The 15,081-nt window shown below is 34.5% G+C and overlaps 1 protein-coding gene across 1 annotated transcript in view; it reads right to left on the bottom strand.

The window, feature by feature from the left end:
* LRP1B (LDL receptor related protein 1B) overlaps window positions 1–15,081 on the bottom strand; it is a 1,985,988-nt gene that overhangs the window by 266,879 nt on the left and 1,704,028 nt on the right. Inside the window, exons 58-59 of the mRNA XM_056117551.1 lie at window positions 14,339–14,461; window positions 13,336–13,517 (exon numbers count right to left, since the gene is read on the bottom strand). Of these exons, the coding sequence (XP_055973526.1) occupies window positions 13,336–13,517; window positions 14,339–14,461 (305 nt within the window). The remainder of the gene's footprint in view (window positions 1–13,335; window positions 13,518–14,338; window positions 14,462–15,081) is intronic.

The following is a 15,081-nucleotide window of genomic DNA, read 5'->3' as shown; positions in this document are numbered from 1 at the left end:
CCAGATAATGTTATTCTATCTCAGATTTAAAAAAAAGAACTTACTTGAAGGCTTTTATGCTGTAACAGGTCTTTCATATCATGTAGTCTAATGACTTTATTTCACTGATAAAATCATAAGAAGTTATGACTTGTTCTACCTTATGCTGTTGAGGGATTTGAAATAGGATTCTGGGCTGCTGAATTTATAAGTTGACTATTTTTATTTCTAATTAGAAAATTGTAGTGTAAAGCAAAAAAGCCCTAGAAATATTATTTTGGTTCAAATTTCAATTATCCAATTACTAAGTAAATCTGGACATTAGTTATCATTGAATATTAGTTATCTTTAAATTATCTTCACCAGAAATAGATATATATTACTTATGTATTTATGTATATATGTAACTACATATATATTTTTTCTTTAGTTTTGCAATGCCAACCTAAGAAGTTTCCTGTTGTATTTAGATTGCATGAAATGATTAAATAATTCCTGGATTTGTTGCGCATTACTGTTTTATTACTTCATGCAGAATAATACTATGAACATATTCTACTGATTTTAAGAAATATACTACAACGAAGAGAGATAAAAATGAGTCTCTATAAGCATATAATTTATTGTGTTTTGATAAATGTAGTTAGTTTCTGGTAGCTAAATTTCATTTATATTTATATTTTATATTTATATTTTTACCTTTAAGGCTTGTTAATAGTTTTCATATTTTCATTAAAACTCTATTAGAAACCTGTAATTTAAATCCATTTAATATTTTGTTTTAGGATCACTCTTGGTTAGAGCTCAGGATTTGCTCCTGGTTCTGAGCTTAGGAATCACTCCTGCTGCCTAAGTGAATCATATGATTGAATTCGGGTCAACTGATGCAATATAAACATCTTACCCACTGTACCATCTAACCAGCCCTCACTCATAATAATTGTAACATTTGAGGGATACGTCCACACAAACTGCCTATGAGCAACACAAAATAGTTGTAAATAAGGCTGAAAAAAAATGAAAAATTCAGTGAAAATGTCAAAATTAGCATTTTAGATTTCATCTATGTAACTTGTAATGTTTACTGAAAACCCCACATGAAAAAAGTGTTACCTTCAAATAATATCTGTTCTGGACTTTATAAGCAAGGCTAGATATACAAAAGAAAATCTACTTCTAATGATAACAACCGCTATATATAATTCTTGAGGTTGCCTTTATGGTTGATTAGAATATATTTCTTTAAAAGAAAATTCATTTCTTCCTTCAATTTTTCTTTCCTTTAAATTCAGTAATAAATTTAGAAAGGTTTCATCCTACTAAAATAACTTGTAAGTTTGAATTGTAAAATTTAATCTTTATAATAATTCTCTGGTGCATATTTATTTAACTATAGAAAAATAAATGCGAACTGTACTAAGGATTATTTTTATTGACTATTTAATAAAACTTCATAATATTTCTTCCTCTAAAATCAGATTTTCCGTAGTGCAAACCACAACACCCAAAAGGAAAGAGAGAGCAAAAGGGAATGTCCTGCCATAGAGGTGGAGCAAGGTGGGTAGATGGGGAGTTTGGGAGGGCTACTGGGTTCATTGGTGGTGTAGAATGGGCACTGATGGAGGGATGGATACTGGATCATTGTATAACCAAAACCCAAGCACGATAGTTTGTAAGTCTACAACTGTTCCTCATGGTGTTTCACTAATAAAAATAAATGATAAATAACAAAATAAAGGTAAAGGTAAAGGTAAAGGCCCTCCCGTTGATCGTCGATTTGCTCGAGCGGGCCCAGTAACGTCTCCATTGGAGACTTTGTTGTTACTGTGTCTGGCATATCGAATACTCTCGGTAGCTTGCCGGGCTCTCCGAGAGGGGCGGAGGAACCGAACTCGGGTCGGCCATGTTGGCTGCTTGTAAGGCGAACGCCCTACCTGCTGTGCTATAAAATAAAATAAATATAAATTTTCCTGGCATACCTTTCATTCACTCACAACAACAACAAAAAAGTCCTTAAATCCCTTTTCAGTAAAACATATTAAGTTATTTACATATCTATGTATTATCTTTTGTAAAGACATGTGTAGGCTATTGCTATAGCTATAATCCTATGCAGAGTATAAATTTAGTTAGACCTATTTATTGTATAATTTAACTTGAAATTTAATATTCTTTATGTTAATCATAAATAAGGATTAAATATTTTTTATTGTTGTCATGTGGGTGGATTTGAACTTCAACTGAAGTAAAAATTAAAAGGCACTTAAGATGAACCTAAATCGAAATATATATATGTATACTTATATATATAAGTATTATTATATGTATACTTATTGTGCACTGAAACTTAATGTTAACAAAGATGTTATATTAAAAGCATACACATAATCTAAATTTTTTGAGTGGGGAGAACACACCTGGTTGAATTACTGAGTCATGTTAGAGATACCTCCTGAAAATTCTCAAGGAAACTCCCAGAGCAAGAGACCAGTTGGTCAGTACCAGACAAGGCTATCGTCTTAATCCATGTATATATAACATAAAATTGAAAACCATCTTTCATAATATTCGTTGTTTTATAATTGTCTTTACAAATAACAAATGATGGTGCTGAGTTTATAAGATGTTCTTAAGTATTTAATTAGGATTTAAATTAAATGTAGCCAGTCTTCAATGTGATGATTTCCTTACACTCTGCAAGCCCCAGTTTAATTCCTCAGTACAACATATGGTCACCCAAGAACTGCCAGAGTGATCCCTGAACTCTAACAGATGTTTTCCCAAAATGAAGAAAAAAAATTCACATTAGATATACTTCAAATCCAAAATAATACCTATGGCATTACTAATAGACAATCACTGTCACTGTCCTCCTGTTGTCCATCGATTTGCTCAAATGGGCACAAGTGACGTCTCCATTGTGAGACTTGTTGTTACTGTTACTGTTTTTGGCATATCGAATATGCCATGAGGAGCTTGCCAGGCTCTGCTGTGTGGGTGGGATACTCTCGGTAGCTTTCTGGGCTAACCAAGAGGGATGCAGGAATCGAACCCAGGTCAGCCGTGTGCAAGGCAAATATCCTATCCTCTGTGCTATTGCTCCAGCCATTAATAGACAATAAAAATAAATAAATAAAACACACTTACTTACACTCCTTATTATTCACTGAAAGTTAATGTTAAGACGTTATATTAAAAGCATACACATGATCTAAATTTTTAAAAAATTTTTATTAGTGAAACACCATGAGGTACAGTTGTAGATTTACAATTTTTTTGTGCTTGGGTTTCAATTATACAATGATCAAATACCCATCCCTCCACCAGTGCCCATTTTCTAACACCATGGATGATATCCCTCCTACCCATCCCCGACATCCCACCCTGCCTCTGTGGCAGGGCATTCCCTTTTGTTCTCTCTCTCCTTTTGGGTGTTGTGGTCCACAAAAGAGGCATTGAGTGTCAAACATGTTCAGTCCATAATATACTTTCAACATGCATCTCCCATCCTGGAGTATCCTCCAAACACCCTTTATCTGGTGCTCCCTTCTCTATCTGAGCTGCCGTTTCTCCTTGAATGTCCAGCTGGCCTCTAAGCTATGGAGTAATCCTCCTGGTGCTGATCTCAGCTATTCTTGGGTATTAATCTCATATTTTGTTACTTTATATCCCCCAGATGAATGCAATCTTTCTATGTCTATCTCTCTCTTTCTAACTCATTTTGCTTAGCATGATACTTTCCATGTTGTACCACTTGTATGTAAATTTCATGACTTCATCTTTTCTAACAGCTACATAGTACTCCATTGTGTAAGTGTACCAAAGTTTCTAAAACCAGTCATCTGTTCTTGGACACTCAGGTTTCTTCCATTTTCTGGCTATTGTAAAGAGTGTTGCAATGAACAAAAAAGTGCAGATATCACTTCGACTATACATTTTTGCCTCTCTGGGATATATTCCCAGGAGTGGTATTGCTGGGCCAAATGGGAGCTCAATTTCTAACTTTTTGAGAATTGTCCATACTGTTTTCCAAAAGGGCTGAACCAGTCGGCATTCCCACCAACAGTGAAGGAGTGTCCCTTTCTCGCCACATCCGCGCCAGCATTGGTTGCTTTTGTTCTTTTGAATGTGGGCCAGTCTCTGAGGTGTGAGATAGTATTTATTGTGGTTTTGATCTGCATCTTCCTGATGATTAATGATGTAGAACATTTTCTCATGTGCTTTTTTGCCATTCGGATTTCTTCTTTGAGAAAGTTTCTGTTCATTTCATTGCCCCATTTTTTGATGGGGTTGGATGTTTTCTTCTTGTGGAGTTCAACCAGTACTTTGTATATCCTTGATATCAACTCCTTGTCAGATGTGTATTCGGTGAATACCCTTTTCCATCCTGTAGACTGTCTTTGAATTTTGGTCACTGTTTCTTTGGAGGTGCAGAAGCTTCTTAGTTTAAGATAGTCCATTTATCTATCTCTGTTTTCACTTGCTTGGCCAGGGGCATGGCATCTTTGAAATGCCATTAGCTTCAATGTCATGGAGGGTATTGCCAACTTTGTCTTCAATGTACCTTATGGTTTCTGGTCTGATGTTGAGGTCTTTAATCCATTTTGATCTTACTTTTGTACATGGTGTTAGGCAGAGTTCTGAGCCCATTTTTTGCAAGTAACTGTCCAGTGATGGCAGCACAATTTCTTAAAGAGGCTTTCCTTACTCCATTTCACATTTCTTGCACCTTTATCAAAGATTAGGTGATCATATGATTGAGGGGAGATGTCAGTATATTCAACCCTGTTTCATTGGTCTGCAGTTCTGCCTTTGTTCCAGTACCATGCTGTTTTAATTATTACTGCTTTGTAGTAGAGTTGAAGTTAGGGAGGTTGATTCCTCCCATTTTCTTTTTCCCAAGAATTGCTTTAGCTATTAGTGGGGGCTTTTGTTCCATATAAATTTCAGGAGTGTTTGCTCCATTTCTTTGAAAAATGGCATGGGTATCCTTATAGGGATTGCATTGAATTTATACAATGCTTTCGGTAGTATTGTCATTTTGACAATGTTAACTCTCCCGACCCATGAGCAGGGGATATCTTTCCATTTCCTCATGTCCTCTTTTATTTCCTGAAGTAGCGTTTTGTAGTTTTCTTTGTACAGGTCTTTTACTTCCTTAGTTAAGCTGATTCCTAGGTACTTGATTTTCTGGGGCACAATTGTTAACGGGATTATTTTTTTTTCATAAAGCTTTCTTCTCTCTCACTGTTCGCGTATAGGAGAGCCATGGACTTTTGGGTATTGATTTTATAGCCTGCAACTTTACTATACAAGTCTATTGTTTCTAGGAGTTTTCTAGTGGAGATTATTGGGTTTTTCTAAGTATAGTATCATATCTGCAAATAGTGAGAGCTTGATTTCTTCCTTTCCTACCTGAATGCCCTTAATATATTTTTCTTGCCTAATTGCTATTGCAAATACTTCCAGTATGATATTGAACAGCAGTGGAGAGAGTGGACATCTTGTCTCGTCCCTGATCTTAGAGGGAAGGCTCTCAGTTTTTCCCCATTGAGGATGATGCTTGCTGTAGGCTTGTGGTAGATGGCTTTGACTATGTTGAGGAAAGTCCCCTATATACCCATTTTGGCTAGGATTTTCATCATAAAGGGATGCTGTATCTTGTCAAATGCTTTCTCTGCATCTATTGATATGATCATATGCTTTTTATCTTTTCTTTTTTAATATAATGGATTATGTTGATTGATTTCCGAATGTTAAACCATCCTTGCATCCCTGGGATGAATCCTACTTGGTCATGGTGTATGATCTTTTTGATGAGTAGTTGGATTCTATTTGCTAGTAGTTCGTTGAGGATCTTTGCATCTGTGTTCATCAGGGATATCGGCCTGTAATTCTCTTTCTTTGTGGTATCTCTGTCTGCTTTTGGGATCAGTGAGATATTTGCTTCGTACGAACTGTTCAGAAATGTTTTTGATATTTCAATTTCATGGAAAAGCTTAAAGAGGATTGGGAGTATGCCCTCTTTATAGATTTGGAAGAATTCAATAGTGAATCCATCCAGGCCAGGACTTTTGTGCTTGGGGAGACATTTTATTACCATTTCAATATCCTTGATGTTGATAGGTCTGTTCAGGTATTCCAGGTCTTCTTGGTTCAGCCTTGGGAGTCTGTAGGAGTCTAGGAATTTATCCATTTCCTCGAGGTTTTGGTGTTCCGTGGCATAAAGCTTCTCAAAGTATTCCCTGAGGATCCTTTGAATTTCTGTAGTTTTTGTTGTGATGACCCCCTTTTCATTTCTGATTTGGTTTATTAAGGTTTTCTCTCTCCCTTTCTTTGTGAATTTTGCTAGAGGCTTATCGATCTTGTTAATTTTCTCAAAGAACCAGCTCTTGGTTTCATTGATCTTTCGGATTGTTTTTTGGGTTTCCATCTCGTTAATCTCTGCTCTGAGTTTTATTATTTTCTTTCTCCTGTTCGGTTGTGCTCCTTTTGTTGGTCCTTCTCCAAGCTCTTAAGCTGTGAGGTTAGGTTAGGTTATTTATGTGTGCTCACTCCTCCTTCCTGAGGAATGCTTGTAGAGGTATAAAATTTCCTCTTAACACAGCTTTTGCTGTGTCCCATAAGTTTGGGTAACTCGTGTCCTCATTTTCATTCGTTTTTAGGAATCTTTTGATTTCCTCTTTGATTTCCTTTCTAAGCCACTTGTTGTTCAATAGCGCACTGTTTAATTTCCAGGTGTTTGATTTATTTTTCTGTTTTTGTGTGTGATTTACTTCTAATTTCAGCACATTATGGTCTGAGAAGATTGTTGATACAATCTCTATATTCTTAATTTTATGGAGGTATGTTTTGTTGCTCAGCATGTGGTCTATCTTGGAGAATATTCCATGTATGCTTGAGAAGAATGTGTATTCAGCTTTTTGCGGATGAAGTGTCCTGTATATATACACTAAGTCCCTTTCTTCCATTGTTTCCCTCAGATGAAGTATCTCCTTGCTAAGCTTGAGTCTGGTTGATGTATCAAGAGGTGACAATGCGGTGTTGAAGTCTCCCACCAGTATTGTGTTGCTATTGATGTCCTTTTCCAAATCCGTGAGTAGTTGTTTTAAGTACTTTGCTGGTCTCTCATTAGGTGCATATACATTTATTATTGTAAGTTCTTCCTGTTGTACAGATCCTTTGATCAATAAGAAATGGCCTTCACTGTCTCTTATGACCTTCTTGACTCTGAAATCAATGTGGTCTGATATTAGGATGGCTACCCCAGCTATTTTATGGGAGCTGTTTGCCTGTAGGATTGTTTTCCATCCTTTGACTCTGAGTCTATATTTGCTTTGACCATTGATATGTGTTTCTTGCAGGCAGCAGAATTTTGGGTTCAATTTTCTAATCCATCCTGCCACTCTATGTCTTTTAATTGGTGCGTTTAACCCATTGACATTGAGAGAGATTATTGTTATGGGATTTTGTCCCATTGTTCTGTTGAAATTTGGTGTATTTGAGGGGCCCGTCTTGCCTTAAAGTAGCCCATTTAGTTGTTCTTGTAACCATGGTTTTGAGTCTATGAAATTCCTGAGCTGTTGTTTGTCCGTGAAACTGTGTGTTGTTCCTTCTATTATGAATGAGAGTCTCACTGGGTAAAGTATTTTTGGAGAGGCATTTATTTCATTGAGTTTTTTCACTATATCCCACCACTGTTTTCGGGCTAAGAGGGTTTCATCAGAAAAACCAGCTGTGAATTTTAAGGATGCTCCTTTATAAGAGATTTCTTTCTTCGATCTTGCTGCTTTCAGAATTTTGTCTCTGTCTAAGGTTTTGGTCATTTTGATCAGGATGTGTCTTGGGGTATTCGGATTTCTTCTAGCTGGTACCCTTCGGGCCTCCTGAATGCGGTCACAAGTTTTCTTCAGCTCTGGAAACATTGTAGCAATGATGTCTTTGACAGTTTCTTCTTCATCTGGATTTTCTTCCTGTCCCTCTGGGACTCCAGTAATTCTTATGTTACCCCTCTTGTCTTCATCAAGATCTTCACTTGCCATCTGTTCCCGAATTGTGAGTCTCTTTTCCATTTTCTGCTCTTTTCTGGAGAGTCTCTGAACTATATCTTTGAGCTCACTTACTCTGTTCTCAGCAGCTGTTACTCTGTTGTGGAGGCCTTCCACTGAGTTTTTCAATTCGCCTACAGGTTTTTCAGGTCTGACATTTCTGATTGCATTTTCCTCATTTCTGCCTTCAAATCCTCTTGTCTTTTATTGGCATTGTTTTCCATTGTTTCTTTTAGTTCCCTAAGCATCCTAAGTAGCTCCCTTCTTAATTCTTGTCAGAGAGGTTGTCTAACACTACAGTACTGTTGGTGTCTTCTGGGCTAGACTCTTCAATAACAAAGTTTGGTGAGCTTTTGCGTTGCTTTACCATTGTGACCAGTGTGGTTTAGTTCTTCACGTTCACTGTTACTATTCTGCTTGATATGCAGTGTGAGTTGAGATAGGCTTATGAGTTATTGACTACTGTGTTTCTAGTGGCTGAGCTAACCTAGAGAAGGTTGCATCTAAGAGGGTAGCTTATGGTTCCTACGTCATATGTAGTGGGAGAATATTTCGTGGCCACGTTAGTGGCCGCGGCTCCAATAAGGGTCCCTGGTACTGGGCACCGGGCTGTACCTGGTTGAATGAGGAGAGAGTACCCGGAGACGTTCAGCTTTGATGCTGAGAGATGGGCCTCAGTTCCCATCCCGCGCAGATCAAGGGAGAAAACCAGCTGTTCTAGGGGATCGAGCTAGCTGCGCATACCCAGAGAGAGTCCCAAGCCCTGAGGGCAGGCTGTACCTGGTTGAATGAGCGATCTAAATTTTTTGAGTGGGAGAACACACCTGGTTGAATTCCTGAATCATGTTAGAGATATCTCCTGAAAGTTCTCAAGGAAACTTCCAGTGTAGGAGACCAGTTGGTCAGCACCAGAAAAGGCTACGTCTTAATCCATGTACTATCTATCCTCTACGAATTGCTTTGATGATACATACTTTTGAAGTTCAATAGGGAAAATACTGGACTAAAAATTCAAAAACTGTGTTAATGATCAACTTTAGTATAGCATTATATAAATAATATTGAGAGGTAAACTGTTTTCTTTACTATGAAGAAAATTATCAAAATAATACTATCTTTCTTAGAGACAGTAAGTTGTAAAAGCATCTAATGTGATCAAACTCAGTGATTATTTTATATTTTATAAAATTCTATATAAATGGAAGCTGTCACCATTATCAGAATAATAATTCAGAATAATAAAATATCTACAAGCTATCTAACTTCTTTCCTGTACTCCCTGTATGCTGGAAAAATTATTCTCTTATTAGCGAATAACCTAAGCCAGTGTTTTTTCTAAACAAAAAATGTGTTTTGCTGTATTGTTGCTATGTAATATGCTTTGATTTATTTCTAGCACTTCTTTATTCTGCACATTCCAGTGATATTAAAATTCAAACATTATGCAATATATTTAATATATTCCAATTACAGGTGTTATTTGCAATTTCTTGAATGTATCACTTCCTCCATTGTCTTTGCTTTCACAGATAATTTGTTATTTTTGCCTGAAATCACTCTGCTTTGAATTGCAACACCTTACTCTACTTAATCTTATTTTGTCTTGTTCAAGAAACTTTCTATGGATCTAACTGAGACAGAAACATTATGTTTCATCTATTTTATCAGTTATTTTACATTATAGTGAGATTACTTACTCACCTGTCTTCTAGACTATTTTATATTTGGATATAATATGCCTATTATTATTGTGCTTTTAGAACCACAGTAGATGCTCATTAACTACTAAAGAAATATAAACTGAATAAATAAGTAGATGGTATTTGTTTGGTTAAACTGTCATTTCAAACATTTGTTTTAATGTCTATAATAAATGTCTTTTCTACTGTGATAAAATGAGGTGGATGTTTTAATAATCTAAATATTAAATTATGGAGCATCATTTTAATTTTAATGATATTTTCTATTTAAATTTTCTTTCTAGTTTAGGATATATGTATACTCATTTTCTATGTAAATAGAAACTCATTTAAATATTGAATTTCAATGATATTATCACAAACATAATAAAAAAGCATTGATTTTAAAACTAAATCAGGTAAAGGTAAAGGCCCTCCCGTTGATCGTCGATTTGCTCGAGCGGGCCCAGTAACGTCTCCATTGGAGACTTTGTTGTTACTGTGTCTGGCATATCGAATACGGGGAGCTTGCCAGGCTCTGCCGTGCGGGCGAGATACTCAGATTATAGAATAATTAGACTACTTATATGTCTATTGAATGAAAAGTAACAAGAAGAAATAATCAATTTGTCTTATATCTCTACCAATATTTTTAATATTTTTATCCAAATTATAGCTATAACAATTGAATCACAGTCACGGTCCTCCCATTGTTCATCAATTTGCTCGAGCAGGCCCAGTAACATCCCCATCATGAGAATTGTTGTTACTGCGTTTGGCATATCGAGTACATCACGGGTAGCTTGCCAGGCTCTGCTGAGCTGGCGAGATACCCTCAGTAGCTTGCCAGGCTCTCCGAGAGGGGCAGAGGAATCGAACTCGAGTCGGCCATGTTGGCTGCGTGCAAGGCAAATGCCCTACCGCTGTACTATTGCTCCAGCCCAACAATTGAATAGTATATGAAAATACAGAGAGGACTCTTAATTTTGATTATGTAGTCTCATTATATAAGACAGCCTACTGATATCTACTATCCTTTAAGTTTTTGTCCTATGTTTCATTAAATGAGCTGGAGCAATAGCACAGTGGGTAGGACGTTTGCCTTGCATGTGGCTGACCCAGTTTCAATTTCTCTGCCCCTCTCGGAGAGCCCAGCAAGCTACCAAGAGTATCTCACCCGCATGGCAAAGCCTGGCAAGCTATCCGTGATGTATTAGATATGAAAATAACAGTAACAACAAGTCTCACAATTGAGACGTTACTGGGCACACTCGAGCAAATCAATGAACAGTACAGTGCAGTGCAGTTTCATTAAATATTAGAACAGAAATGAGACTTCTCAAGAAAACAGCGGTCAACAGAACTGACATATTTAAAACATATACAAACCACAAATCTGCTGTACATTGATCACTACTTTTTTTAAGTGGCTTTACAGATTGAGTTTTCTTCAAAATAGGGGTGTGCATTACTTCTTGGAGTTATATTTTCACATGAAAGGTCAACACATAAAAGTTAAAATCTAGTTTATTCTATTGTGTCACTCTGAGAAACTAGGAAAATATTATTATAAAAAGATGTCACTTAATTTTAACTTTTAGGTTATAAGCTACACTTTTCATTCTGTGACTATGTACGAATGTATGAAAACATACATACCACAAGCATCCATATCATAACCCAAATAATGTCAAAGTACCTAAAACAATTTAGTATTTCATTATTTTTGTTGAAATTTCTAACAGGTTTATGTTGATTTTAAATTGTGACTGTTTTCAGATTATGGGTAAAGAATGGTAATGTGGAAAAAATAAAACTTAAAGCTACATTCATCATGTTTATCAGTTTAAGTTACAGTTTTGCTTTATCACTGGGGAATTCCATGAATCTTAAAGCAAATGGGCAATTTTTCTTCCATTTAGAAAATACAGCTTCCTGCATAGTTTGAAAAGCATACCTAATTCAGTTATACTAAATCTGAAGAAGAGGACAGAGGTTTGAAAACCTGACCATAATCAAGTGAATTAAAATATTAACATATTTATGAATGAATGAAAATGGGAGCCACATTTATATCATTTATTTTTTGAAATATCTATGAAAACTGATTCTCTTTTGGCTGGTCAAAATAGAAAAGTCATTCTTTCAAGCCATTGATTTCTATGGGAATAAAAATATTTAAAAGAATAACAACTATATACAACTATATACAACAATAATTATAGAACATAATTATAGAATAAAAAGTTAAAACTTGAACATTACCTTGGAAAAAGTATTAAAGTGCATGTTGTCTATTAGATATTAATTTTCTCAAATTAGTATTGGAGACTAAAATATAGCACACACCATGACATTAACACTTTACCCATTACAAATATGAGTGACCAGAAAACAGCAACATAATGTATTAGGAAGAATAAAATAAAATTGTTGTTGTATATAGTAAGAGAAAGTAGTGGTTTGAGCTATGTATAATGTGAAATTATTTTGGTGAGCAGAAAATTTAGAGCTACAGTTATTATACTGTAATAATTGCTACTGTGAATATATGTGTTATTTAAATCAAATTGTTTCTAAACTTGTCATTTTAAGAACCATGTTGGATAGATTGAATTCCTGTAGTTCATTTTGGAACATAATCCTCCCCCCTCCCCCCGGCCCCCGCTCACACACACTCACAGGTCCAGGCTCAGTAGAAAAGAGTCTATCTTGTAGGGCTGGGTCCATAATTTTAAACCTCACTACCACCCGACAAAACAACTGAGGTGCAGACAGCACTGCCTTTTGCTATCCCTGGTGTCATGAATAAATGTAAGATCTTCTGAGAGTTTATCATCCAACTGCATGTAAATAACACAACAAAGTGTACACTGAATATATCCAACACTGTCATTGCAACAACAGCAACAAAGTGTAGGAATTGCAATAAATTAAAAGGCAGCCTGAAATACCTACCAAAACCAGTCAGGAATGACAGTGAACCATAACAGTCCTCGTCTATGGAACTATAGAAAGCAAACCCCAGCTTTGAAATTTTAATATTTACTCAACCAATAACTGAAATCCCCTACTGACCATGATTTTTAACATGACTTGTTTTGTAATCTCAAAATTGGATAAAAAATAAATATGGTTTCTAAACAAATATTCCCACATATTTCTTTTATAATTTTTTAAGAAAGAAAGATAGTGCATCTTGTTATTCATCATCAAAAAATACTGTGTCTCCTGCTCTAAGGTGGTATAAATGCAAGAACTGCATTATACATATCACAAAAACTGTAAAAACAAACCAAGAGCTTGCTCTTAGCCTGATTTTATCCAACTGTTAAAGGCAATAAAATCAATGAAGTGTGCATGTTTTACTTATTTTCACAATATACAATGTATGAGTTGATCCTAAAGTTTAAAAATACACGTCCTATAAAAATCACTTATATTTTTAATGTGATAGCCATGTTTATGTTTATAATTTTGAAATAAAAAATTATTTACAGTTACACTGGATTTCCAGTGTTATAATTCCAATGGATTTCTATGTTAATAACCAACAGACATGATTCACACATTAAATTCATTCAAGGTATTAAATTTTAACTTAAGATGATCAAATGTTTGCTACAAACCCTGCTTGAGGATCCAAACACAGGTCCCTGGGAAACTTCAATCTTTTGCTGACGAGTATAGTAGGGTACAAACCATTGAGTTTGGATACTTCAATAACCCTTTTCTCTGTGTCAGACCAATAGAGATTTTTTCCAATCCAATCAACAGCAAGTGCATTGGGAACAGCTGTGTTATGTACTACCTAACAAAAGAGAAAAAATTAAAAGTGGCAATGTGAATGTCTAGTATAAAACAGAGCAATTGCTCCATGATTTCTACATATATAGAGTTCTATTTAAACATCAAATATGTAATTCATATAATCTTAAACCATAGGACTATTTGTTCAAATATAATTACTTGTTTATAAAAATAATAATTATGTCAATTATTTAATAATAATTAAATATTTATTTACAAGATATATAAATCTATACTAATGGAATTTATAGTTATCTTTAATACAATAATAGATGCTATCAATAATAAAATATAAAAAGGGACAGCATGAAAATTTTAACACTACATTTAATTTTAAATTATTTCAAGTAGACATATCTTTAAAGGCAATAGATAATAATTATGATAATATACAACCAGAATGTATAAAATTATACAAATTCACTATTATTTTACTTTCAGCAGGTCAGTATCCTTAGTGCTATAATTTTAATAACCCACATTTCAAATACAAATTCTTAGGCAAAGCTTTTCCTTTTATATATGTCAACAATTGAATCTCAGACAATTATTCAATTTAAGAGTATATCATATTTACATGAACTAAGAATAAAATTCCAAATTTTATTTAATATTTTGAATTTTATCTTGTTCTAAATAGTTTTGTAAAGAAACAACGATAAAAGTCTCATATTTCATGTGTCAATGTACATTAAATCTGTGAAATTCAAATCAGTCTAATATATCCTATGAGTATCATAATTACTATACAACAATATACTCTATTCAAATTGACCATACTAATGAAATATTACTAATTACATAATTATAATATCTTGTTACCTTAATATCACTGCCGTTTAAGCACATTCTATTAATACGACTGCCATTGGGCCGGCTAGAATCAATCCAATAGATAAATTCTTCTCTGTAATCAAAGTCTATAGCAATAACATTATTTAATCCCTAAAAATAAAGTAAAATAATAATACTTCTTAGAAAAATTTTTGAACACTTTATTAGTTCATAGATATCAATAATTAAACTTAACCTAGTAGTTACATCTTTTATAACAAAAAGTATGTGTGAGCAAGTCTTTTTCAAAACTATATATACCAAATTGCATTTTCCCTACACCATGTACTTACATTTTTGTATAATTATATTATAGAACATTTTTAAGCTAGTTAAAAATTATTTAAATAGTTTTAAGTGATAGTTTAAGCAAATAACCAACATCATGGATTAGGGAGTGTGGTGGTGCTGCTTATAATAGAGAGACTCACTTCTATGTAATAAATATAATTAAGTCTATAAAGGAATCAGAGAAGAGCACACATATGAATTGAAAAATGTCGAAGGTCCCTTAACTTAAAAAGATTAAACCCCAAAGAGCTCTAATAAAAATAAAATAATAAAATTTGTGTTCCCACAAAAATTTCTGTCTCAACAACACAAATAAGCTTCGTTTTTATTTTATTTTTATTTTTATTTTTATTGAATCACTGTGAGAAAAGTTAGAAAGCTTTCAGGTCTAAGTCTCGTTCATGCAAGATCAAACACCTTTCCCTTCACCAGTACTTATT

Source organism: Sorex fumeus, unplaced genomic scaffold, assembly GCF_029834395.1.
Source record: "Sorex fumeus unplaced genomic scaffold, SorFum_2.1 ptg000035l, whole genome shotgun sequence".
Classification (NCBI taxonomy): Eukaryota; Metazoa; Chordata; class Mammalia; order Eulipotyphla; family Soricidae; genus Sorex; species Sorex fumeus.
This window is presented reverse-complemented; position numbering and strand designations above follow the sequence as displayed.